This window comes from Eublepharis macularius, chromosome 1 (assembly GCF_028583425.1).
Source record: "Eublepharis macularius isolate TG4126 chromosome 1, MPM_Emac_v1.0, whole genome shotgun sequence".
Classification (NCBI taxonomy): Eukaryota; Metazoa; Chordata; class Lepidosauria; order Squamata; family Eublepharidae; genus Eublepharis; species Eublepharis macularius.
The window spans coordinates 212155153-212180719 of NC_072790.1; the positions used below are offsets into that span (position 1 = coordinate 212155153).

Sequence of the window (25567 nt, forward strand, 5' to 3'; positions counted from 1 at the left end):
TTGCCATACATTTGCAGAAGTCGGTGCTTTTTCATAAACTTCTTTCCCAGTACCATTTCCCATACACTGGTCCCAGGTAGCCTGGCCATGGCCTTCAGCTGTTTGTTTTGAATTGCTTGTTGTAGGTGCTTGACAATGCAATTGAAACTGAGAAGATGATAGAGAAGTATGAATCACTGGCTTCTGACCTCCTGGAGTGGATTGAGCAGACCATTATCATCTTGAACAACCGCAAATTTGCCAACTCGCTGGTTGGTGTACAGCAACAGCTACAGGCATTCAACACATACCGCACAGTGGAGAAACCACCCAAGTAGGAGTCATCCACGATGTCCTTTTTTCCCTCCTCCTATAAATCTCAGCTTAATAAAAACATGGGGAATGTTTTAGGTAGTTTCTGTCTACTGATAAAGGACAATTGTGGGTAGTTTATGTTGTGTTTGTTCGTATAGTCTCAATGGGTCTTGCTTAGATGCCTTGACATTTACGCAGCCCTTTAAACTGTTGTGTCCGTGTGTGACTTGAATCTGTGGTTTCTCTCCACCAAATTGTTGTCACCACACACAGTACCGCAGGACTATGACTGGTTTAAGCCAGGAAAGTTATTACAAGCTGGAGGTGAGCGTGTTAGTAAGCAAGCCGTAAATATGGCCTGCGGGGTGGAACCACATGCAAATACCACAGAGTAGAGGAAAAGAGCTCTTTTTGTAAGGAACAGCAATTCACTGCTACCCATCACTTTACAGTCCCAACTAGTTCTCAGAATTTCTTTTACTGGGTAAATTCTATCTATAATTAGAAATAGTCACATTATACACATGTTCTGTAATAATATCTGTTAGTAAGGTAGCTGAATTTTGAGTTGCACTGAATTGTTCTTTTTAACTGAAGAGGTGCATTGTGAATCTTGAAAGCTTGCTATGCTGTCAGTCTCATTAATCTAAGCAAAAGTTACATGTACTGTTTTTGGAATCTGTTTTACTTCCTTTGGGATCAGCGTAGCAATCACTGTGTATACAAAGGGTATTCTCAGATTTTATTTAATTAGACCGTTATCTTGTGCTGTCCCAAAGAGTAAGGCTTTCCCTGATGACAGTACTTTTTTTTTCTGTTAAGAGTGCAAACTTTTGATTACCATTTCTACCAACAATCCAAAAAGTGGTCTCTCTGTTTGTAAGCCTTTGACTGTGCTTCCATATGAGCAGTTGTACAGGGTAAACATAAATCAGTAGAGTATAATAATCAGAAGTCTTATTAAAGCAACTTTATGATATGTCTGTTTGAAATTGCTGCAAACCATGTCATGGCCAGCCTATATAAAGCATGTATGTTCTTTGCTAAAACTCAAAAGGCCCTGTTCCTCCAATTGATAGTTAATTGGGGGTTTTGCCGCTGACAGCAGGAGTCATGCAGCCATACTCCAAATTCCTCAGTCAGCAACCTAAACACAAAACAGACAGCCCGAGAAAAAGATAATGAAAAATCGGCTGGTTTCTTTCATCCGCTGGGAGCTAAATGCAAATAGTCAGCTGGTTGACCTCATCCGGACTGTGACATTTGAACCAGCTGTTTCTAGATGAGTGCATGTAGTTTTCACAAAGCAATATAAAAGGGGAGGGGGTGGAATTAAAAATATAAAAATATGACCATTTTTTACCATTTTTCTTACCATCCATCCATCTTTGGATGAAAACATCTTATAATTTCTTCAGAGTAGTACTGTTTTACTGTGGTTTTCTCCCTCCAATTTGCTTTGTAGATTCACAGAAAAAGGAAACCTGGAGGTGCTGCTCTTCACCATCCAAAGCAAAATGAGAGCTAACAATCAGAAAGTGTACATGCCCAGGGAAGGGAAACTCATCTCAGATATCAATAAGGTAACTGTCCAAACTGCTCATTCCTTCCCCGCCCCCAGTATCAGCAGCTGAACTTCAGCTGCACTTGATGGAATCCATGCTGGAGGCAGAGGGACCTCGCTGAATCAGGGATCATATTAATTGCATATACTAACAGTGGGAGCTTGACAATGCAAGGTCAGAAGTGGAAAAGTGGGCAGAAGCCCTGCATTAAGTTCCAGTAGCCTAGTATAAAGCACAGCTCAGGTCTGTGCCAAAAGGCTTTCTTTCTGCCAACAAGGATAAATAGAGAGTGAGGATAGTGGAAGCTGATGTAACAAAAAGTGGAATCTCGAGGGCTGGGCAAGGCAGCACAGGAAGAGAAGAGAGGGGTAAGAGCACAGAAGTGAGTCAGCCTGGAAGTTCTTACACTTAACCTGGGTTGCCAAGAACTCCACAAGTAAACACATGAAGTTGCCATATACTGAGGCACACCCTTCAAGGTCAGTATTGTCTGCTCTGAATGGCAGTGGCTCCCCAGGGTTTCAGGGAAAGGTCTTTCTGACCACCTGCTTACTAATCCTTTCAACTGGAGATGCTGGGGATTGAACCTGAAACCTTCTTAAAGCCAAGCAGATGCACCTTGGCCTCCCACAGGGCAAGGTCAGAGTTTGTGGGAGAGACCATGCAGCAGTCACTTTTTGGTGCAGTCAGCAGCCTAGAAGGCTCGCTGCAGTGAACTCTTGCATCAAACATATAAGGCCTCCAGTTCAAGATGCTCCGTTTGCATTCCACATTATCATTCTTTAACTTCTCATGAGGAAAGCATTCTTTCAACTTCTGGTGGTGAAGAATCCATGCTGATCAGTCCCAGGCTTGCTTAGCTTCAGCCTGGTTACTGTATTATGTGCCTTCTAGGCACATACCCTGGGAAAAACTTGTGAAGAATCTCATTGGAGCACAACCAAGATGCTAGGGAGGAAGCCAACAAGCTGCTGTACTTGTTTGACCAGATGAACAGCAACCGGTCTGGCAAGATCCCTTGGGGATAACAGAGTGCATTCAAACAGGATAAGCCTTCCTAATGTAGTTGTTTTTTTTTTTGGTCGTGGCTGGGATTCCCAAGGCAGCTGCTGCTTGTGCCCAGGGTTTGCTCTGCACCTCGTTGAGCTGTGAACTATACCATCCCATTATTTGCGTGTTAAGCTCTTGTGTCTGTACAATCAAGCTAATTCTTTAGTTTTAAGCACTTTTCCGTCTGCCAAGATTTGGAAGAAGCCTGAATAGCATGTAGCTAACTGAAAACCTGTTCACAGGGAGGATCTGAAAAATGAATTGGTTTCTTTTCAGCATTTTATTATGACAGAAAATTTTCATGTTCCAGGTGTCAGAAGTATGCATCTAACTAAACATGCTGAGGAGCAGCGCTTTACATCCTGCAAAGGGAAGAGTACACCATACACTGTCCCACCCTGCTCTTAAAATTTCTTTCTGAGCCCCAACAGGAGAACAGGAAGAGGAAGCCCTTTTTTGTAGAAATGCTTAATTGTATGCTGTGTTTTCAGGCTTTCAAGTTTTCATTGTTTAAGCAAGAGCCACGACTGCAGCAGCACTCAATGAGCAATTCTATTTGTTTATTTTACTGTTTTAAAATAGTTTTGCTCTGCCCTTTTAGGACAGCTTACAAAATGCAGGATTCAGTTAACAAGGAAAATCGGTTAATAAATACTGCTTTTTCTTTTTACATTTAATTTTTTTTTTAAAGCCAGTTCAAACAGCAATTTGAAAACTGTCAGAAACATTAACAAATACATAGTTTCAGGAGGGTAGCTGTAGTAGCAGAACAAAATTAGAGTCCCGAAGCACCTTAGGGACGAACAACATTTTCCAAGCTATCAGTTTTCAAGGGTCTCTCAAGAACTTACGCCATTATCATATGTTCCTCCCTGCACTTTGGGGTTCAGTAAAACTTCAGTGTGGGTGCGACTGATCACAGATAAATAACTAGAGCAGTTTTGGTGATGGCCCCATGTTTATGACATTCTGATACTCATCAGGCTTCATATCTTGATCAGTTTGTCAGAAGTCAATTAGGATTTCTTTGATCATGTAATTGTACTTAGCAGCTTCTTGTTTCACTGCAGCCACGAGGTCTAGAAACTTGATTTTTAAAAGGGAAAAACTATCATCCTTCAACCAGACAGGCATCAAGTTGAGCTTATGATTCAGCATATTTTTATGCTGTAAATAAACTACAGAAGATTGTGGCCTTGGTAAAAAAAAATCTGGTTTTGTGCCTATTTTGTAGAAGAATAACCTGCCAAAGGCAAAATATAAACACTTGTATTTTTTTGACCAAGTCTAAATGTTAGGCATTCTTCTACTAACACTGACTATCGAATTATTTCTTTTAAATATCATTTTACAGTCTAGGCTTTGGAATTTCTTGCCGACTCTTTATGTATTTTTTTCTTCATTTCCCCAGGCCTGGGAAAGACTGGAAAAAGCTGAACATGAAAGAGAACTGGCACTTCGTAATGAGCTCATACGACAGGAGAAACTGGAACAACTTGCCCGCAGATTTGACCGTAAGGCAGCTATGAGGGAGACTTGGCTAAGCGAAAACCAGCGTCTGGTTTCTCAGGTGAGGCTTTTTAGAATTGTTTGGCTGAGAGCCAGTTTGGTGTAGTGGTTAGGAGTGGCAGGACTGTAATCTGGAGAACCGGATCTGATTCCCCACTCGTCTGCTTGAAGCCAGCTGGGTGACCTTGAGTCAGTCACAGCTCTCTCAGAGCTCTCTCAGTCCCATCCACCTCACAGGGTGATTGTCGTGAGGATAATAACACTTTGTTAACCACGCTGAGCTTGGCATTAAGTTGTCCCAAAGGGTGGTATGTAAACTGAATGTGTTTGTTGTTATTACCAAACTGCTCTGAATTGAACTCATCAACACACATATATACCTGCAACTGCTTTATACTGAGTCAGACCATTGGTCTATCAAGATCAGTGTTGTCTACTCTAACTGGCAGTGGCTCTCCAGGGTCTCAGGCAGAGGTCTTTCACTGTCTCTTCCTCTTAACTGGAGATATCCAGAACTGAACACGGGACGTTCTGCATGCAAAGCAGATGCTCTACCACTGAGCCATGGCCCCTTCTGCAACACAGAAGTACAGGCCAGAGGAAATACTCAGCGTGCTTAGTTGTGTCCCACATCTGAAATTAGTAATGAACACTTGACACATGGCTGCAAAAAATGGCAGCCTATGGTAAGTTCTCCCCTCTATCACTTCCTCATGTCATACATTTCCCCACCTCTGCTCCATATCATCACCTCCAGGCTGCTGATGGGAGCAGGGGAATGGTGTGCAAATACTCCTTAAACATTAAATGTGTCCTGAAAGACTTCCAAGAGCTCTCTTGTCTTTCAAAAGGGAACTGCTTTAAAATGGAATCTGATAAATTTATATATTGTGTGATGCCCTGCCCCGCCCCCCGCCCCAGTATCTCCTGCATGACCTGCTAGACTTGCTATTACCACCAAGCATTCCTGGTATCAATATCTTCCATAACCAGAGACTGGATACTAAATGGCATGGACTTGTGCCCTCTGAAAATTGTTTAATGAGAAGAGTTGTTCAGCAGTGGCCCCTACTGAGTTGAGAGGTTATGGGCATGGGAGGCCTTCAGACAGGGGGCTGGGTGGCTGTCTTTTGGGGATGCTGTAGTTGAGTATTCCTGCATTGAGTGAGAGGGTTGGAATAGATGACCTCTAAGTTCACTCTTCCAACCAAAACACTTTGTAACCCTTTGACCTAATCTGTGGGCAGGATGGAATTCCTCTCTTAATTCTAAGTGTGTATGCTATAAAGTCAAAGTGTGAATTTTATTTTTGGTCTGTGATTCTTTTTCCCAGAAGTTTTTTTTTTTTTTTAGCAAAGCAGCCGTGACTTTGGGCAGAGCAGAACGGGGAAATTTAAAGGACGGGGCTGGGTGGGTTAACCACTTCCCTGCCGTTTGTTTGCTCAAAATGACTCCCCCTTCTCCACAGCGCCTTTCTCACTCAGTGAGAAACTCCTGCATTTTTTCATTCTCAGAATGAAAAACGGGTGAAGGGTCAACTTTCAATCTAGTTTATGCTAGCTGAGGAAGACCAATAGCTCTTTCTTCTCTTTTTCTCCCCCACTAATCCTTCTTAATCTGAAGCCACAGCTGCTCTTCATTTTTTTTAAAAAAATGAGAAATACCTCATGGTTACAGATAAGATGCAATTTGGCCCTTGGTGGGGTAGGTCAGAGGCTGTTGTTTGACTCATTTGGTTGAGATTTTTAAAGCTTTTCTCTCTGTTACCTCTTTCCTGTTCTCTATTTAAAGGTACACTGTGGTATGTAGTGGACTGTTTTACTTGAAGTGGAGTGGATGAACCATTCTGCCTCAAAACAAGTCATTAACCTAGATGGCACTGCAACCCTTTCCATCTTTATGCTTCTTGGCAGTGCTACATCTAGGTAGCTTCAAGCCATCCCTTAAGAAGTGGCTAGATGTTATGCAATGCTACTGGAGGCTGACTGAAGCTTGGGTTTAGCATAGTAAGGAGCAGATGGCAATTTTCCAGAGTAAATCCCACACATAGGGAAAATGCATTTCTGTGCTTCATCCTTAAACCTGGTATGCTGAATTACTAAAGCACTACGGCTGCTTGTATGATTGAAGGCAGCAGTTGGGGGACATTTTGTACGCTGCCGGTAAACCTTCCAGAATCACCAAATTGTCTCCAGGCAAGCAAGCATTGCTGGCTGCATTCTGGAATATTAAAATTTAAGTACAAAACCACCCTTTCTCATCCCATTTTCCATATTCATGTTGTCTTTGGGAAGAAGTATGGGAGCGCAACAAAAATGATAAGTTAATATAATAGCTGAACATTATGCTAAACAGTTTAACTGATTGGCACTGATCATAATGTTAACTGCCAAGCTGATATTTGGTGCAATTGCACACGTGCTTTAGAAGCACCCTGTGGCGAATTCCGTCACACTGATATTAATAGTAAAAGGCATGTTAGCTTCATGTCTCATGCCGGAACAGCAAAGAATTTTGTGGCACCTTAAAGACTAAGTGGTTTATTATCACATAAGCTTTTGTGCACTAGAATCCACATCATTTCAGGCATGAAGTACTGTCCGTCTAGTAGACTATCCTTCCCTTCTTCTAAGGAAGAGGGGCAAACTTTGTCCCCAGTTGGCAAATAGGGTCATTTGGGCTTGGATCCTGCCTACATTATCTGGAGATGGAAGTACTTCCTCTCCTCCGGCTGCAGCCTGAAATGATCCTCAAAATGGGGGACAGGGGACCTCCAGAAACAGCTTTGGTGAGGAGCTTGGGGGTCTACTACAGGAAGGGGGAATTGGCCTTTGTGCACACGAGAATTTTAGGCAGCATCCAACCTAGTAGAGGCACATGTGTACAGAGGATAGAAGGCCAAGAAATGTAAGGGGTCCAGTGAATCTGTTACATATCTATGTACAGGGGTCATTTAGTAGAAAAAGAGCTGGAGGAACTCATTAGCATAACTTATTAGCACATCTCATTAGCATATGCCACGCCTCTTGCCATCACCGGAAGTGTGTCATTAGTATAACTGATTTACATATGCCACACACCCCTGACATCACCTATCGTGGCTGTTTTGGACCCAATCCTGGCCATTCAGGGCTGAAATTGAGCCCAAAATGGCAAAAAGGGGCTGAAAATGGCTGAAAGGGGGCCCAAAATGATCAGGATCAGGCCGCTGATGAGCAGGAGAGTGATCCACCACCCATCAGAAGCCCGATCTGGGCCATTTCAGCCCCAATCGAGGCCGAAACGGGCCCAAAATGGCAGAGAGTCAGGTGGGCGGGGCTACCTGATATGTGACCTCTTTGAGGAACTGCTGGAACTGTGTTCCTGTGCGTTCCCCCTCGAAATGAGCCCTGTCTATGTAAAATCTTGCATACAAGATCAGTACAGAGTGACCCATTCACAGGAGCAGTTCTAAGTGATCTTTCTCTAGCTTACACTGTGTTCATTTACCAGTGTAGTGGGAAATAAAACCACAATCTAAATGAAGTCTGAATTGAATACAATCGAATTTGCTCGTTAACATTCACCTAGCTATTCCAGAACGACTTCTCTTGTTTGCTGTGACAAACTAACATGGTTACTTCTTCAGAATAGTTCAGATAATGGTGCATTTGACAGGCTCATCCCCAGGAGCAGAGCTTTACTAAAACCTCTTTAGAACTGTTAAATGTGAGCAGCAATGAAGCATTGCCTTACAGAAGGTATGAATTAATTAACTTCCACAATTTCAGTGTGTACTCACTGCTTTGCAAGATTAGGGAAGAGGATGTGCGTTCAAGTTATGGGGCTTCGGATCTCTGTCTGGTAGAAGGTGCCACTTGTAGCTCAGTCTGATGAGGTTGCACATTAACATCCTCACACATGCAGCCTTTTGTAATATGGCTTTGAGGACTTTCCTACTCCATCCTCTGAGGGTATGTAAAAGGAAAACACAACTCCTTTGGGGGCTGTACAGGTCAACTTTTAGAGTGTGTCCAAGCTAACATGGCTTGATGGTGGTGCTGTGGTAAGGCACTAGCAGCTCTATGTTGGTGATTTCTCTCTAGGCTTGTAATTGAGGGACAGGCACATGTTCTGGCTCCCAAACCCATTATGCTATTTCCTGGATATTTTTGCCAAAAGCAGGAACAGCTTTTATGCTGTTCACTACAGGCCCTCCACCCTAAACAACAAACATTTTCAGTGCCTTCATCCAGTTAAACTGTACTCTGTCTCTTTACAGGACAACTTTGGGTTTGACCTGCCAGCTGTGGAGGCTGCCACTAAGAAGCATGAAGCCATCGAGACAGACATTGCAGCCTACGAAGAACGGGTCCAAGCAGTGGTCGCCGTTGCCAAGGAGCTGGAGGCTGAGAATTATCATGACATCAAACGCATCACTGCAAGGAAAGATAATGTGATCCGCCTGTGGGAGTACCTCCTGGAGCTGCTAAGAGCGCGCAGGCAACGACTGGAGATGAACCTTGGTCTGCAGAAGATATTCCAGGAGATGCTGTATATCATGGACTGGATGGATGAAATGAAGGTGAGCACCTGGGTGGAAGTGGATAGGGTGTAGAAAAGCTTGTCTGGCCATCACTCAGCACAAAAGGTATCAAGATGTCATTTGACACAAAGGATACAAATGTAGTAGTCGAGCAAATCTGGATAGGGAATAGAAGCAACTAATTTTAAAGAGTGGCTAGTTTGGGAATGCGACAGAAGAAGGGTGGTGGGCCAGGGCCTCTAAAAGGTACCACTCACAAGTCCTGTTGCTGCAGCCACCTTTCCTTTGAGGCTTTTCCACCCAGGCTTCAAGGCCAATCCATTTTAGCACAAGCAAAGATTTCCATCTTGGATTTTTCATTAGCTGCATTGGCATCAGGGTATGCTCTGTAAAATGGTGTTGGTGCCCATTGGATTGAAGGTTGATTTTCCTTTTGTGCTGGAGCATTCATACCTGTGCTCCATCAAGCAAGACGACTATGTCTGTGCGCAGAATCAAGCAGGTGTAGTTCTATTCTCACAAGCCTTTCATACTTGATGGGACATCCCAATGTGAGGTGAAAACCCAAATGAAAAAAAAATTGTCAAGCACAAAAACATACTCTTCTTAGGAATGTAAGCAGTAGTTTTTTTACTTGTATGATGCTTTGACTGGCTGGTTTTATGCAAACAGGTGTTGCTGCTATCTCAAGACTATGGCAAGCATCTCCTGGGGGTAGAAGACCTATTGCAGAAGCATGCACTTGTTGAGGCTGACATTGCCGTTCAGGCTGAGAGAGTGCGAGGAGTCAATGCATCAGCTCAGAAATTTGCCACTGATGGAGAAGGTACGATAAAAAAAACAAGCAACTTTGATTAGCATTTACTTGTGTTTATGACCTTTGAATAGACATCAGTTTGGCCAGATGTTTGTCAGACCCTTGCAGACAAAGTAGACAAGTGCACTATTCTCACTAACCTCTCAGTGTGTTGTAGACTTAACACACACAGTGAGTATAAGATTGTACCTACCTCAGACATTTTTCGGCCATATTCATGCGTTGAATAAAATCTTTAAATGAGAATTGGGGTTTGATTCAAACTAACATTTCCATGGGTACAAGGATTTCTGCCCATGGACCATGAGTTCCCCATTTTCCTCCTTCTGCAGCAGCCTGAAATGACCCCCAAATCCTGTTCCTGGTGGCCTCCTTTCCCCCAAGAACAGGATTTCTGGAGCTATTTGGGGGAAGGTCATGCTTCATAGGCAGAAATCCTTGTACCCATGGAAATACGTAGTCTGGATCCAAGGTCATCACCTGTAAATTCTGGTACAAGCAGCCCTCTCTAAATTCCTCATTCCTGGACTTCAAAGGCAAGAACTGCTCAGAACCAGCATACATGGAAAGAGTGCTTATGTGCCGGCCCTGTTCAAATACTATCTTCTAAGTATGGCAGTCAAGTGTGCCCAAGGATGTGTATATGTGAGTTAGTGCCCCCCTCCCACTGTTGCACATGTACTCTACTCAACAGGAGGTTTGTTTGACTACTGTTAGCATTGACCCAGCTATAGTCTTCCTAAAGCCAACAAGATTTTCTTTCTGATATCAACAGGAAATGAATTATATTGTAACAATATATATCTGCTTCTATTCTGCACTTCTGGATTAGACCAACATATCTTTGATTCCTTGGCTGCTGATTCTGTGAACCTAGGCATGAGAGGGAGGGCAGGAAGGGTTACATCAGTGCTTAGTTCTTGTGGCTCCTTCTTACATGCCCAGCGTAAGGCCAATTGCCACTTTGGAGTCAGGAAGCAATTTTCCCCAGAACAGTTTGGCTAGGGATCCTGATGGTGTTTTGCCATCTTCTGGGCATGGAGCAAGGCTCACTGGGTGTGTGAGGTGGGGAGATAGTTGTGAATTTCCTGCATTGTGCAGGGTTTTGGACTAGATGACCCTTAGAGGTCCCTTCCAACCTTATGATTCTATGATTCTATGTCTTGTTGCTATAGAGAATTTGACCTGAGACGTACCACTGTTTTTTTTCTCCCCCTCCACTCCCTGCATTCCCTACTATTAATTGGAAGGCATCATTTTAAAAAAAAACTTTCACCATTTCCCTTCCTTCTTCCATGAATTCCTGGCTGGCATGTCCATTATGCCAAGTCTCATATAGCACAGGATGCCAGTTAAACTGGGAAATGTGCTGCGAGGCATTTATTTAGAAATTCCCTGTTGTGGATAACATATCTTTTACCCTCTATATGGTTCCTTCGAAATTTCCCAATGCTTGTGATGGATTTTCTCTCATGACAGAGGGAAGTAGCTGGTGTGGCAAAATTTAAAAACCACTTGTCCAAAGAGCAAAATACCTTGCTCTTTCTGCAGCTGATTTCTAGTGCAGTGTTGTATGGGTGGATGGGAGAACCTGTTTGTGTATATCTCTGTAAGTGCTGACAGAGAAGAGCTGAGAGGGGTCTTAGAACATGTTCCAGCAGAGGGCTGCCCTAACATGCCTCAGAAAAGTATCTCAGAAGATTGCATCGGTTAAGCTGAACACATTTGGTTTGTAGAGTTAATTAACTAGAACTAAGAAATCAGAATTCTTTCAGCTTCATTCACTGGAGAAATGTGGCCTGTTCTGCAGTATAATTCTCTGCCTTTCTCCTCTCTGTCTCTCTCGTTCTAGGTTACAAGCCCTGTGACCCTCAGGTTATCAGAGACCGTGTGGCCCACATGGAGTTCTGTTACCAGGAGCTTTGTCAGTTAGCAGCTGAACGCCGAGCTCGCTTGGAAGAGTCCCGGCGCCTTTGGAAGTTCTTCTGGGAAATGGCAGAAGAGGAAGGTTGGATAAGAGAAAAAGAACAAATTTTGTCATCGGAGGATTGTGGGAAAGACTTAACCAGTGTCGTCAGGCTCATTAGCAAGCACAAGGCATTTGAAGATGAGATGAGTGGTCGGAGCAGCCATTTCCAGCAGGCAATCAAGGAAGGGGAAGATATGATTGCTGAGGATCACTTTGGATCTGAGAAGATCAGAGAGAGGATTATTGATATCCAGAATCAGTGGGCTAACCTGGAGCAGCTCTCTGCCATCAGGAAGAAGCGACTCGAAGAAGCCTCCCTCCTTCACCAGTTCCAAGCCGATGCAGATGATATTGACACATGGATGTTGGACATCCTCAAGATCGTCTCTAGCAGTGATGTTGGCCATGATGAATATTCTACCCAGTCCTTGGTTAGGAAACACAAAGATGTTGCTGAAGAGATCACAGGCTATAGGTCAACCATTGATTCGTTGCACGAACAAGCCAGAGGTTTGCCGCAGGAACATGTGGAGTCTGCAGATGTACAAGGCAGATTGGCTGGAATAGAGGAGAGGTATAAAGAGGTTGCTGAACTTACACGGCTTCGTAAGCAGGCCCTACAAGACACGTTGGCTCTGTACAAGATGTTCAGTGAAGCAGATGCATGTGAGCTTTGGATTGATGAAAAGGAGCAATGGCTGAACAACATGCTGATCCCTGAAAAACTGGAAGATCTAGAAGTCATCCAGCATAGGTAAGATTCAGTGGTGAGATGTGCCTTGTTGGATTTTCCAGTGCAGTTCTTGGTGATGTCTAGTTGTAGACTTTTAAATAATACTACTGTGATGATCTTCTCTTTTTTTACTGTCTAGATTTGAAAGTTTAGAACCAGAGATGAACAATCAGGCATCGCGTGTTGCTGTAGTAAACCAGATTGCTAGGCAACTAATTCACAGTGGTCATCCAAGTGAGAAGGAGATCAAGGCACAGCAAGATAAGCTCAATACAAGGTGGGTTCAGTAATGTACAAAATATTGACTAACCTTTGCTGCTTGTGTGCATCTTCATCTTCTGTATGGGCACCATTAGACTTGGATCCATACAAATCTAATGACATTCGTTGTCTTGGTTACGCTGTGCATCCTGTTGTGTTTGCTTGACTGGGTTTACTGAATACAATCCTCACTGGATTTGCTCTTACAGAGTAAAAATGGACTCCAACAGCACCTGGTTGTTTAAAATTATGTCCTTTAGTGTAGAGAGGCAAGGAAAGAAAAGGGATCATCCTGAGAAAATGCCATTAATTGGTAACTGCTTCCTCCGCTTGGAGATTTTAATAGCAATATTCGTCATCATTCATAACAACTTGATTTATAGTGTAAATCTGTGCACTCCTCTGCAATCTGTGCCATTTTTTTCTTGGGACCTTCACTTTACAGTGGAAGTAATAGTCATATACAGAATGAAAATATTCTTTATAAATGAGAAAGAAAGAGAAGCATACACCAAAGTGCATCCCCCTAAAAATACTTGCTGGTGAATTGTTTAAAACATACCCTTCAAGCACCTTTCAGAAGTTAGAAAGAAGGGATAATGGTTAATAGCTGCAGCGTTTCTCCAATTTTTCCTTTCTGTCCCTTTTTTCCAGATGGAGCCAGTTCAGAGAATTGGTGGACAGAAAGAAAGATGCTCTTATCTCAGCCCTCAGTATCCAGAACTACCACCTTGAATGTAATGAAACCAAATCTTGGATCAGGGAGAAGACTAAAGTTATTGAGTCAACCCAAGAACTTGGCAATGACTTGGCTGGTGTCATGGCCCTTCAGAGAAAGCTGACAGGGATGGAACGTGACTTGGTAGCTATTGAGGCCAAGTTAAGCGACCTCCAGAAAGAGGCAGAGAAGTTAGAATCGGAGCATCCTGATCAAGCCCGGGCCATCCTCTCCAGGCTTGCTGAAATCAATGATGTCTGGGAAGAGATGAAAACAACCTTGAAGAACCGTGAAGAATCTCTTGGAGAGGCAAGCAAGCTGCAGCAGTTCTTGCGTGACCTGGATGACTTCCAGTCCTGGCTGTCCCGAACTCAGACTGCCATAGCCTCGGAAGACATGCCAAACACATTGGCAGAGGCCGAGAAGCTGCTCACACAGCATGAGAATATCAAGAACGAAATCAACAACTATGAAGAAGACTATCAGAAAATGAGGGATATGGGTGAGATGGTGACACAAGGGCAGACGGATGCCCAGTACATGTTCTTACACCAGCGGCTACAGGCCTTGGACACCGGATGGAATGAACTTCACAAAATGTGGGAAAATCGGCAGAATCTCCTTTCCCAATCCCATGCCTATCAGCTATTCCTCAGAGACACAAAGCAAGCAGAAGCATTTCTTAACAACCAGGTGAGCCCGCAGCATATTTGGGACACAAGCATACAGCCTGTCCAGTCAATTAGGGACCAAGGAGATGTAAGACCAAGGATTAATTAACATGATTTATTAAAGTCTTATCTTGTGTTTATGGGTATCCCTTTTTTCCTCTCCTCATTGTGGATTGTGTGTGGAGGTGGTAAAGCCTTTTGGACAAAAGAGGCTGAGGCCCCAGATTTAGCACCGATCACTGGAAATTATCTTTTTCATAGTAGCACATTTTTTTTATACTAGCAAACAGAATTAGGATTTGGGCCTGGGGTGTTGTGGTCAGCCAACTCAAGAAGTACTTCTGTGAATCTGTCCTTAAATGGCTGCTTCACAGAACAATCTTCACACAAGGTGGTTGCACAGTAAAGCTCCTCAAAACTGATAGACTGGTAATGAGTTTGGTCTTCTAAATGTGCTAATGTATCTCACAGGCATCAAGATCATTGCTAGCTCTACCCATGTTTGAGGCTTTCCATGAGGCGATTTGCTTAACTGCTGCCTCATTTCATGTTGTAAGCATGTCTTAAGAATTTCAAGAAGTGAGCTGTATATCAACACAGTCATCTTGCCGTGGCTTCCCCTCATTATCATGACACAAAAAGGGTCGTGCTTTAGTCTGTTTCTCTGACTGAAAACAAGATATCAGTCCAGGGAGAACAGCCACATTATGTGTAAATAGTGCTGAGCCATAAATTGTCATGGAGTTACCTGTTACGGAATTCATACCAAGCCATTGTTACTGGACATTAGTTGAAAAAGAGTATTGGGCTAGATAGGCCTGTTGATCCAGTCCTTTAAAGTCTCTCGCTTTTTTAAATTACAGGAATATGTTTTGGCACATACTGAAATGCCCACAACTTTGGAAGGGGCAGAAGCTGCTATCAAAAAGCAGGAGGATTTCATGACCACAATGGATGCCAATGAGGAGAAAATCAATGCTGTTGTAGAGACTGGAAGACGACTGGTTAGTGATGGGAACATTAACTCTGACAGGATCCAAGAGAAAGTGGACTCCATTGATGACAGGTACCGTTAGGACTTGTTTGTTTGTTTAAGGGCAACTTAGTAATTTTGCATTGTTGTTGCTTATTTTGCTTGTTGTGCTTTTAAATTTTGTTGATAGAAGTTGCCTGGAGATAGAGGGAAGGCAGCCTTTAACAGTCAAATCAGCATTTCAACTGTAAATTGTTTTGAACCCGACCATCTGATTAGGGCTAGTTGGAAGTCTCATGAATTGGTGCTGTGTGCCTCCTCTTACAAGGGTTCTTGGCTGTTGCCAGAAAGTGTTGGCTCCAAGGCCAGCTTCAGGGTTCCTAAGGCTCAGCAAGGTCAGCAGACATTCCCAGGTCATAGACAGTTTCAGAACGGTTGGTCATAAGGGGAGGTGGTGAAAGCCGCTATCAGCACCATCTTATAACGTGTATCCAACAGATCTTCTGCATTGACTTTCCTGTCAAGCCTGTTTAGACTTAAGCAGTTAGCCACAGAGGGCCTACACACCCATCCAGCCTGATTGTAACCGCTGCCAGATGAGAGTGTGAGAGAGGCACAGCAGGATGATGGAGTCACAATGGCACTTCAGGCTGCAGAAGTGTGTGCGCGTGTGTGTGTTTTAGGCTGCCATTAATGTTAACACCTCCGGCAGTATACTTCACCACTCTCATGTGTAAAATACTTGATTCTCATTTATTTACCCTCCCATCAACTCTTGTGATAAAGGTGAAAGATATGGCGGCTTTCGTCACCAGGAACACTTAGTGAGTTGAACAGTTGAGCAGTCCCTTATGATCAGAATCGGCCCAGTCTGTTTTGTCTGTTTCTGAATCGTCTTTGCTCCTCGTGTAACTTTTCCAAGAAATAAGGAAAGTTAAGGGGGTGGGGAATCTCCTTTTTGTTGCTGAAATCATCTAGGTGTATCCACCTGCGAAGTTGTTCTAAGTCTATTACTTTATTTGGGATTATAGAAACCACTGTGTCATGCCTCAGTAAAGCTGGTTTAAAGGATGCTGAGTCATAGCCTAAACTTGAGGAAATGTATAGTGTGGGGAAAGCCGAGGAATACAGAATGAGATTATATATCGTCTTAAAGCAGTTTAACTTTCATGTGGTTTCTGCCAAAAAAATATTTGGCCAACTTTTTCCTGTATTATGGCAAGGAAACGCTCATTGACTTAGGAAACATTGTCTCCAGCCAAATCTAATATAGCTCAAATGATGAACAGGAAACAAAATTACCACTGTTTGTAACCAGCTTGGTTTTAATATCTAATACTATCTTCCAACTTAAACTAAAAATGTGGGTAGAGCTGCCAGTACACATACCTCTTAATTTATTTCTAGAGTTTGAGGACTGCTGTGGTTTTTGTAGATAGAGTTTGGGCCAGAGAGAACTGCTTTCAAATCCTTACTTACTGGGTGGCCTTTAGCAAGTTACATTCTCTCAGCTGGCTTTCTTAATGAGAGCTGGTGTAGAGTAGTGGCTAAGGCTGCAATCCTATACATGCTTTCCCGAGAGTACAGTCTTTAAATTACTTCTGAGTAAACATGCATTGGATTGCAAGTTATGAATCAGGAATTTTGTTTCAATCTTTTCTGTGGCATAAATTCATGAGCTGTGCTATCCTCAGCAGAGTTAGGCAAGTCACCATTCTTAGCCTGCCACACAGCACTGACCTGCCTTGCAGGGTTGTTGTAACGATTACAACAAAATAATGCAAACGTGGCACTTCCTATACCATAAAGCACTATATAAATGCTCATAGTTATGGTGATCTGCACGGTTGTTGCTGAGCTAAAATGGGATAACCCCACTATAGTGTTCTATAGTGGGGTTGGTTATTCAGAAGAATATAGTGGGGTTATAGTGGGGTCTTCAGAAGAAGATTGAGATGTGAAGAGCAGCTGTGAGGGAGCTAGATAAGATCCTTAAAGATAAAGACATCTCTCTAGGAACCAAAATCAAGATAATCCAAACTATGGTATTCCCCATTGCTATGTATGGATGTGAAAGTTGGATAGTGAAGAAAGCTGTCAGGAAGAAAATTGATTCATTTGAAATGTGGTGCTGGAGGAGAGTTTTGCGGATACTATGGACAGCCAAAAAGACAAATAAGTGGGTGTGAGATCAAATCAAGCCTGAATTCTCCCTAGAAGCTAAAATGACGAAACTAAGGCTATTGTACTTTGGTCACATCATGAGAAGACAAGATTCTCTGGAAAAGTCAATAATGCTAGGAAAAGTAGAAGGCAGTAGGAAAAGAGGAAGACCTAAAATGAGATGGCTTGACTCAATAAAAGAAGCCACGTCCTCCAGTTTGCAGGATCTGAGCAAGATTGTTAATTATAGGACATTTTGGAGGTTTTTCATTCATAGTGTCATCATAGGTCAGAGGCAACTTGACGGCACATAACACACGCACATGCACACACACACACACAGTAGTGTAACAAGAAAACCCTGCTTCATGCCAAACATGAAACGTTTGCATCTTGTGACAGAGTAAGATATGCAAATTACTCACATTGAGGAAACATGTGAATACCTGCTTTGTATATTCTGCCACACTGTGAAAAGTGTTAATCACTCATGGTTTTCACCATTCGTTGCATCCAGTTAATGGTGAGTGTGACAGTTGTTTCTGGGGAATTTCATGATGCACTTTGGAAGGAATGGTGATCAGCAAAGCCTTATGCTCTTAATTATACAAACTGCCCTATGAATGTGGGGCGGAGGGGTATACTCGCATTTGCAAAGTGACTGCTTTGTGACACTTCTCAGAATTCCAAATGGGGAAACTGTTGTTTTCTGCCATGCCCACCTTAAGTGTATCCTGCTATGTCCCCCCTAACACAGTGAGCGGGGGTCTCTGCTTAGTTGCATCCCCCACTCATATCTTTCACATGGAGAATTACTATTGACTGCACAGAAGTTTGGTTGCATTAGGTTGTTATGGGCAAGTTCAGTACCAGCTCAGTTGCTTTAAGGCGCAACCGACGGTCTATTACTCTTCAGATTGATTGCCTGTCCTCCAAGCCCTGTACAACTTCATATGCTTCAAACTACCATGTCTTCTAAGAAGTGGGATGATTTTTTGGAAACTTGTCATATTTCCCAGTCTCCATTTGCTCCACAACCACCCCCAGCATAGACTCTTCTTTCAACCTATTTTTCTCTGTTGAGCTCCCATCAACATCTTGCAAAGAGATCTGCCACCCCCCTTAATGTTTAACTCGTTTTGTAAGGGGAGCTTAAGGACCTTTATATGAAGGAATTTTGTCCCTAATTAGAGGACATTTTAGACTCCAGAGATTGAGAGATATACGCACTGTAGTATAACAAAGCTTCTATTCAAACTGCAAATAATAATAAAAACCGTAGAGTTCCAATGTTGAAAATTTCTTGTTTGTTTCCTTTTAAACAGGCATAAGAAGAATCGGGAGGCAGCTAGTGAGCTTCTGATGAGATTAAAAGACAACAGAGATCTTCAAAAGTTTCTTCAGGATTGTCAAGAGGTAAGGTTTTTTTTTAAAAAAAATCCTTGAAGAAAAAGCGCCATTCTTCTCCTTTCCCAAAAGTTGGAAAGGTGGTCCTTAAGGTATGCTGGTCTCAAGCTGTATAGGGCTTAAAAAGTCAACACTAGCATCTTGAATTGGACCCAAAAGCAAATTAGGAGTGTAGATGGAACATGACTGGAGCAATATGGAGCAGAACCACAAGTGACAAAAGGCACAGATTGGACACTTGTCTGCTTCCCTCAAGTTTTGATGGAAAATGTAGGCATCCTGGTCTCGCAGCTTCGCTCTCTGACTTCTGTCCAATGGACTTTTCAACTGTCACTTGTCCAACATTCCGCCAAGCTGCCTACATTTCCCATCAAAACTTGAGGGAAGCTGACAAGTGTCCAATCTGTGCCTTTTGTCACTTGTGGTTCTGCTCATGGTCATTACCACCCATTCCTATCAGCATTCTGGCTGTAGCATTCTGTACCAACTGTAGGTTTTGCACAGTCTTGAACGGCAGCTCTACACAGAGCACATTGCAGTAGACTAATCTAGATGATACCACAGTTCCTGAACTCTTAGACCTGAGAGAGGCTGCCTAGGAAAAATTGTGTCAATTGCCCAGGTCATTTCCTCATTCCAGAGGTTAACCAAGGCACTGACAGGAGCGCCAACCATATTAGCCAGTTAGATCAGTCTTTGTATCCCTGTATGTCTAAATCCCAGCAAATAGTAATCTGTCCATGATAAAGGGACCATCTTTAATCCCCCTCCCTCTTCTTCAGATCACCTTCTTCCTTTCCAGAACAGAATACCTGATCAAGATTATGACTTGCACAGCGTGTGGGGTCTGTTACTACTTGAGATTGGCCATTGTTGTCATGGAGACCATGAAATCCTGAGCCACTCTCAACAGGCTCGCTTTGACATGGATGTTGAAGCTCCCCAAAGCAACCAGTCTAGGAGTCTTCAGCAGCACCTCCAAGACCACCTCCATCAGCTCAGGCAGGGAAATGGTTAGGCAGCAGGGTGGGCGGTGAACCCAATAAAATCCAATCCTGTCTTGCACTTTCAACAGTAGATACTCACTCTCAAAAACAGCAGAGTCCAGGACGGGTCATCAAGTCAGGGGATAGACTCTCAGTAGACCACAGCGACACCTCCTTTCCACCTGCCATATGCTGATGCATTACTGAATACCCTGAGGGAGTGTACTTGACAAAGATTGTATAGTTTTATGAAAAAAGAAATGGCAGATCTGGTCCTGAGGTCTGATTGTAGAGATACTGGTAGTGAAAGAAGGCTAATGTAAAATTTTTCCCCTCCTTGGGTAAACATACCTAGAAAGGATTTGTGTCAGAAAAGAAAATCCACAGGGTACTGGCTTCTTGCTGCCTTTTGCTCACAGATCTTTCTTTGCATTCAAATCTTAAATTTCCTCCATCATGCACTACACAGTGAATAAGTGAAGATTTCAAGCCAAGCAAAATATTATGTGGCCTATTGTTTCTGGCCCCACAATTTACCCCATCCCCTGGAGCCCCTGCAAAAAATACTAAAACTGAAACTTCAACCCTGATTCCTATTGACCCTACCTTTAATAGAACACGTAACATAGGGACCACTTTTAATTGCTTAAAATGTGTATGTCTATTGTTTTCCTTTTCTTCTTGTGACTGGTCCTCTCTCCTTAATAATAAAATAAAATGGTTGTGATGTTGCTGGAAGGAAACATCTTAGCAAAGCCAAGACTTGGTCAGAAGCCTGCAGAAACTAACTAGATGGGGTTTCTGAGACAAAAGGCCTAGACCCCCCAAAATGCCCATCTAGAAAGTCTTGGTTGTGGGCTTAGGCTCGTCTATGTGCAAAACAATTGCAAACATGAATAAAATGGGTGACGTTGCACTAAGGCTGGAAAGAAGCCACTGGATCCTGCTTTTCTTATCCTGGGGCTAAAGTGCAAGTCTTCCCTTATCTACAGTTCTGTCCTTGCACCAATTATCTAAAAAGCTTGAAATATACTTACTCTGATAGCCCCTTGTAGACTATACTGTGGCACTTCCAGGTCTGTTTTCTCAAAATCTGAGCAAAACCTCCATCTTTATTTGGTTGGTCCCTTCTCCCTATGCTGTCCCCTGTTCATGCTGCCCCATACATATGTTCAAAAGCTAGTGAACTTTGAGGTTAAGTTTCAACACCCAACATATTTGCAGTACATAGAAAGCAAGAGGAAAATGGGCAGTCTTCTGGATGACTCTGACTCGTGCTAATATCTGGGCTATGTACCCTTGTCCCCTACATTTGAAGTCATTTTGCGAAGACCAGAATGCAGAGAATGAGCCAGCTCCCACTTTTAGCAGGGATTTAGCAGGGATAAATGGCTTGAAGATCTTCAGTGCCAAAATGGGACTTGTTGGTTTAAGTATGTATGTATTAGCTCTGGTGGTGCTGCATCATATTCATCATTTCTTCTGGCACCTAGTTTATCCGCAGGTGCTTAATAATATTATGATTACTCTTTAGAGGTGGTAAATGATTCATTGTTCCATACTGAAAGTACAAATTGTGGTTCTCATGTTAACAAAGAATAACTTGTCCCTTTTCCCACACTAATATGGGTATTTTTGGTTATTCACCTTGTTTTTTAAATCATGTTCAGTGCATGACAGCAGTTTAAAAACAACTAAGTGGAATGGTTTAAATCCGTGCAGTTTAATTAATTCATCAGAGTCATGTATTAAGTTACCAACAGTAAACGGCCAATTTAAACTGTTCGTTTTAAACCAATTTTCCAATTTCCCCTAACGAATATATATCCTGTATATGTACTGGTTGCTATAATAATTAATAATGTGTTGCTTTGCAACTAAATAGAGACATCATACTACACAGGAGCATCATCTAAAACTTCTGATCAAGCAGCCAAAGTGTCTTTTGCTCTACAGAATTTAAGTCTGCAACAGTGAAATCAAGAGTTTCTATTTGATTCTCTCAGTACACATGCAAGGAACACTAAGGATGCAGAGACACTGACTGCAGCAACCTATGTCTGATTGTGCGCTGTCATAATGTTTGACTCCCAAGAAAAGTTATGCTTGCCTCTGGTTGTTCTTCTCCATATAGAAGAAGTAGTTTTATTTCAGTGCATATGTTTAGAGAGCCAGGGCTTCCTCTGAGATTATGAGTATGGACTTCAACGTGTTCAGTTTTAGGAAATTCAGATTACATTTTAAATCAGATTATTTTTAAGGGGTGTTAAGTATAACTCAATTTTAAAGGGCATATTGTTAAAATATAATTTTCTGTGCATTCTGTTATTGAAGAACCAGTGTAATGTAGGTGTTAAGAATGTCAGACTAGAAGATGTGGATTGGCCTTGGGACAGTCCACTCTCTTACCCTGACATCTCTCACAGGGTTGATGAGAGGATAAAAGGAAAAGGGGAGAACCATTTAGGCTGCTCTGAGTACCTTGGAGGAAGGATGGGATGAAAATACAATAGGTAGAGAACAGATAGATGAAATGGTTGCTTGCTGCTGCCCTCTCCTCCCACTGTGATACGTAGCTGTGGGGCTTCTTCTGACCCCAGAATTAGCTTTTTCCTCTCATCCCACAGCCATCAGGTTCCATTACGGGAGCCTGGGAACTCATCCCTCCATAGGTCAGGATAATTTGTCACCAAAGGGAAGATAGCGCTGCCCTAGGAGCCAGTCAGCCACTGTAGGGCAGAAACCCTGGCGAGAGACTTTCCTCAGCCCATGAACAACTTCTTTGTTCAGTTCCTCTGAAAGGCGGATTCTTCTAATTCCTGCAATTACATATTTTCCTTTTATTGCCCCTCTTAACGAGCCTTTTATGAAGTGACCTTTGAAAATGTTCATGAATGAAAAGTGGCCTTTGTTGGCCAAAAATAGAGGTGACTGGGCAAGTTGTCCAGTTCTCTTCCACTCCCTTTTCCTGGGTGAGCTTTTATCTGTAGGAGGGTGGCCATTGCAAGTAATGAAGATCAGCTCTTTTTATATAGAAATCTGGCTGAAAAGATGGAACATGTGCAGCTTCTGGAAGGCTTCTATAAATTTAATACGTTGTTTCCTTAACATTTTAAATGCTTTTTTTTAAGGGAAGAGGGGATTAAGCTATTTCACCCTCAACTAGAAGAGGTTACTTTTCAATGAGATGTTTTAATGTTTATCCATGGACGACAACAACTTTGGGCAAAGACATTAACAGTGAACCAATACAGAACCAATATATTAACAGTGAAATCCTAAGAAGAGTTTGCCCATTCTAAGCCCATTGATTTTAATGGGCTCAGACTGGAGTAACTCTGTTTAGGATTTCACTGTAAATTGAACAAATTGGAGGTGAGGTTTATGGCCATATAAAGCAATGGCCCTTTAAATTTTAAAGGGACTGGAGATACTGATTTGGTAGACCTGGCCTCCAAGGCTAGGTCTACCACCCATAGGAAATAATGGCCCCAAACAGCTAGCTGTTAGGTGAAAACAGCTTTCTTTCTCTCTCCCCCCTCCATTTTTGCTGCCTCTGGGTGGTGGGGGAATTGGGGGGGGGCAATTGCTAAAATGGTCCTGAATTCTCAGGACCTTAAAAAAAACCTCTGAAAAAAAATCTCAAAATGATAAGGAAAATCCCAAACATTCAGGATAATTAATAGCATATCCTTCCCAAATCTGGATCCAGAAGTAATCCAGATTTTTTTGATGTGCACATCCCTAATCCCCGTGAGTCACCTGTTTAATTCAGAGACACCCTGCATTTGTATAAGCCAGGTTCTGAGCTGCATCTTATACTGACAACCTGTCTCTTAGTAAACGAGCTGCATTGAACAAATATAAAGGCACTAAGGTGTAAGAGGTAATTTCTTAATTTATTATTCTGAACACTGTTCTTCCTTCAACTATATATTTTTTTGTCCTTACTGGGCTGTGAGACTGGAAATAAGCCTTGCCATAAAGAAAACAGCTTCGGGAAAGTGCCGCCTTGCCGATCCACCACTCCCCATCCACCAGTCCATTTAAGACTCTGGACTGCTGCCTCACCATCTGGTTGGGATGAGAGTTGAGATGCCCTTGGTTTGATCTTATATTTTCCTTCCTTCTCTCCCTACATAAGAATTCCAAATCCCAATTTTTTAAAATAGCCACAGCAGCTCCACAAAGCCAACATATTTCTCCTTGTTTTCCAGCTGTCTCTGTGGATTAATGAGAAGATGCTTACAGCACAGGACATGTCTTACGATGAAGCCAGAAACCTGCACAGCAAATGGCTGAAACACCAAGCATTCATGGCCGAGCTTGGGTCCAACAAAGAATGGCTTGACAAAATTGAAAATGTAAGTGGAATGGGAATGAAGACATGATGGGGATACAGACACAGGTTAGCTCAGCCTCTGTCACTGTTTGACCTGAAAAAGTCTGCTCCTCTTACTAAGTGGGCCGTTTGGAGGATTTGGTTTTCGAACCAAGTTGAGAGACTTTTTGGTTGCCAGTCCTTATGAGCTGCCCCTAGTTTCATGTACCGTACTAATTCCTTCCTAATTTGTGTAGATGGTGTTGTGCATTTTTAAGTAGCCTGCGAGTATCTGCAAAGTATTTTGCTGTCTTCATTTCACTGATCCTCACTTTTTTGAGTTAACTTTTGTGATTCCCATGTTGTATCTGGGCGCCATGGACTAGAAATGTTCACATAAGTGCCTTAGATTTGGGAGGGAAGAAGGTTGTTGGAGATAGGAAAGAGAAGGGGTGTTCATGTATGTAGAAACCAGGCTGGCATAGCCAGTGAAGTTGCTTAATTCCTGGGGGTGGATGGGGAGGATTCAGTTCAAAAAGAATGTGAGCTGTGAAATGCAGAGTTCTTGTCTGAAATTTCACCCCAGCTACGAATTTGTTCATTCATCTTAAATAAATATATTTTTTTAAAAAATCTTAAGCAAGCAACTATTCTCAGACTCGGCTCCCCCTGACCTTTAATTATTATAATCTGGTCTACGTTTTGAAGCTACTATACTACAATAATAGTGTTGAGGATCAAAAATGTGTTGCGGGTTTGCACACTCCCTTCTCCCCTCCTAAATGCTGGGGAGCTCAGTGGGCTCATACATTTCTGAGATTCTTCTGACCATGGTTTGCCATGATGATCAAAGCTGGTAAACTAGTATTAGCCTACAAAGCAAGAAATTGTGGAATAGTTCTTTAAGCAGGAACACAAAACTCAGTAGCAAGTTCCAGAGCATCGAGATGGTGTGAATTGAACCAGTGTATGTGATGCCTTTGACATCTGAAAAATGCTTGTTATTACTCATTGCTCATTATTATTCAATTTAGAGAGTGGCGTTTTATAAAGTTTGAGAGACAACATCCCTAGATAGTCCCTCCAACCATTTTGTCCTTCCCCTTGTCTTGCTGATGATCTCCTTTCATTTGGGCCTTACAGCCTATATTTAAAAAAATGACTTCCATTTTATACCCTTTCCTCCAAACATTCAGAAACGTTCAGTTCTACTGTCCAGACAGATATACCTCAAAAAATGTATATGTTCCTGGTTGGCATTTTCAATTTGTTTGCAGGAAGGGATGCAACTCATTGCTGAGAAACCTGAAACAGAGGCTGTGGTGAAAGAGAAGCTGACAGGCCTGCACCAAATGTGGGAGGAACTTGAAAGTACCACCCAGACCAAAGCTCAGCGGCTTTTCGACGCCAACAAGGCTGAGTTGTTCACCCAAAGCTGTGCTGACTTGGATAAATGGCTGAATGGCTTGGAAAGCCAGATACAATCAGATGACTATGGCAAAGACCTCACCAGCGTTAACATTTTGTTAAAAAAACAGCAGGTAAAATGATTGGACCAGCAATGTTCAGTTTTGGGGAAGGGGGAGGATATATAGGTAGTTGCTT

The 25567-nt window shown here is 42.6% G+C and overlaps 1 protein-coding gene across 2 annotated transcripts in view; it reads left to right on the forward strand.

The window, feature by feature from the left end:
- The window catches only part of SPTBN1 (spectrin beta, non-erythrocytic 1), a 227642-nt gene that overhangs the window by 168605 nt on the left and 33470 nt on the right, over positions 1–25567 (forward strand). For both annotated transcript variants that reach the window (XM_054986560.1, XM_054986569.1), the window contains 12 exons: positions 126–313; positions 1760–1877; positions 4321–4479; positions 8680–8982; positions 9616–9769; positions 11613–12483; positions 12602–12739; positions 13378–14134; positions 14976–15178; positions 18574–18664; positions 23859–24005; positions 25240–25503. In XM_054986560.1, the coding sequence (XP_054842535.1) occupies positions 126–313; positions 1760–1877; positions 4321–4479; positions 8680–8982; positions 9616–9769; positions 11613–12483; positions 12602–12739; positions 13378–14134; positions 14976–15178; positions 18574–18664; positions 23859–24005; positions 25240–25503 (3393 nt within the window). The remainder of the gene's footprint in view (positions 1–125; positions 314–1759; positions 1878–4320; positions 4480–8679; positions 8983–9615; positions 9770–11612; positions 12484–12601; positions 12740–13377; positions 14135–14975; positions 15179–18573; positions 18665–23858; positions 24006–25239; positions 25504–25567) is intronic.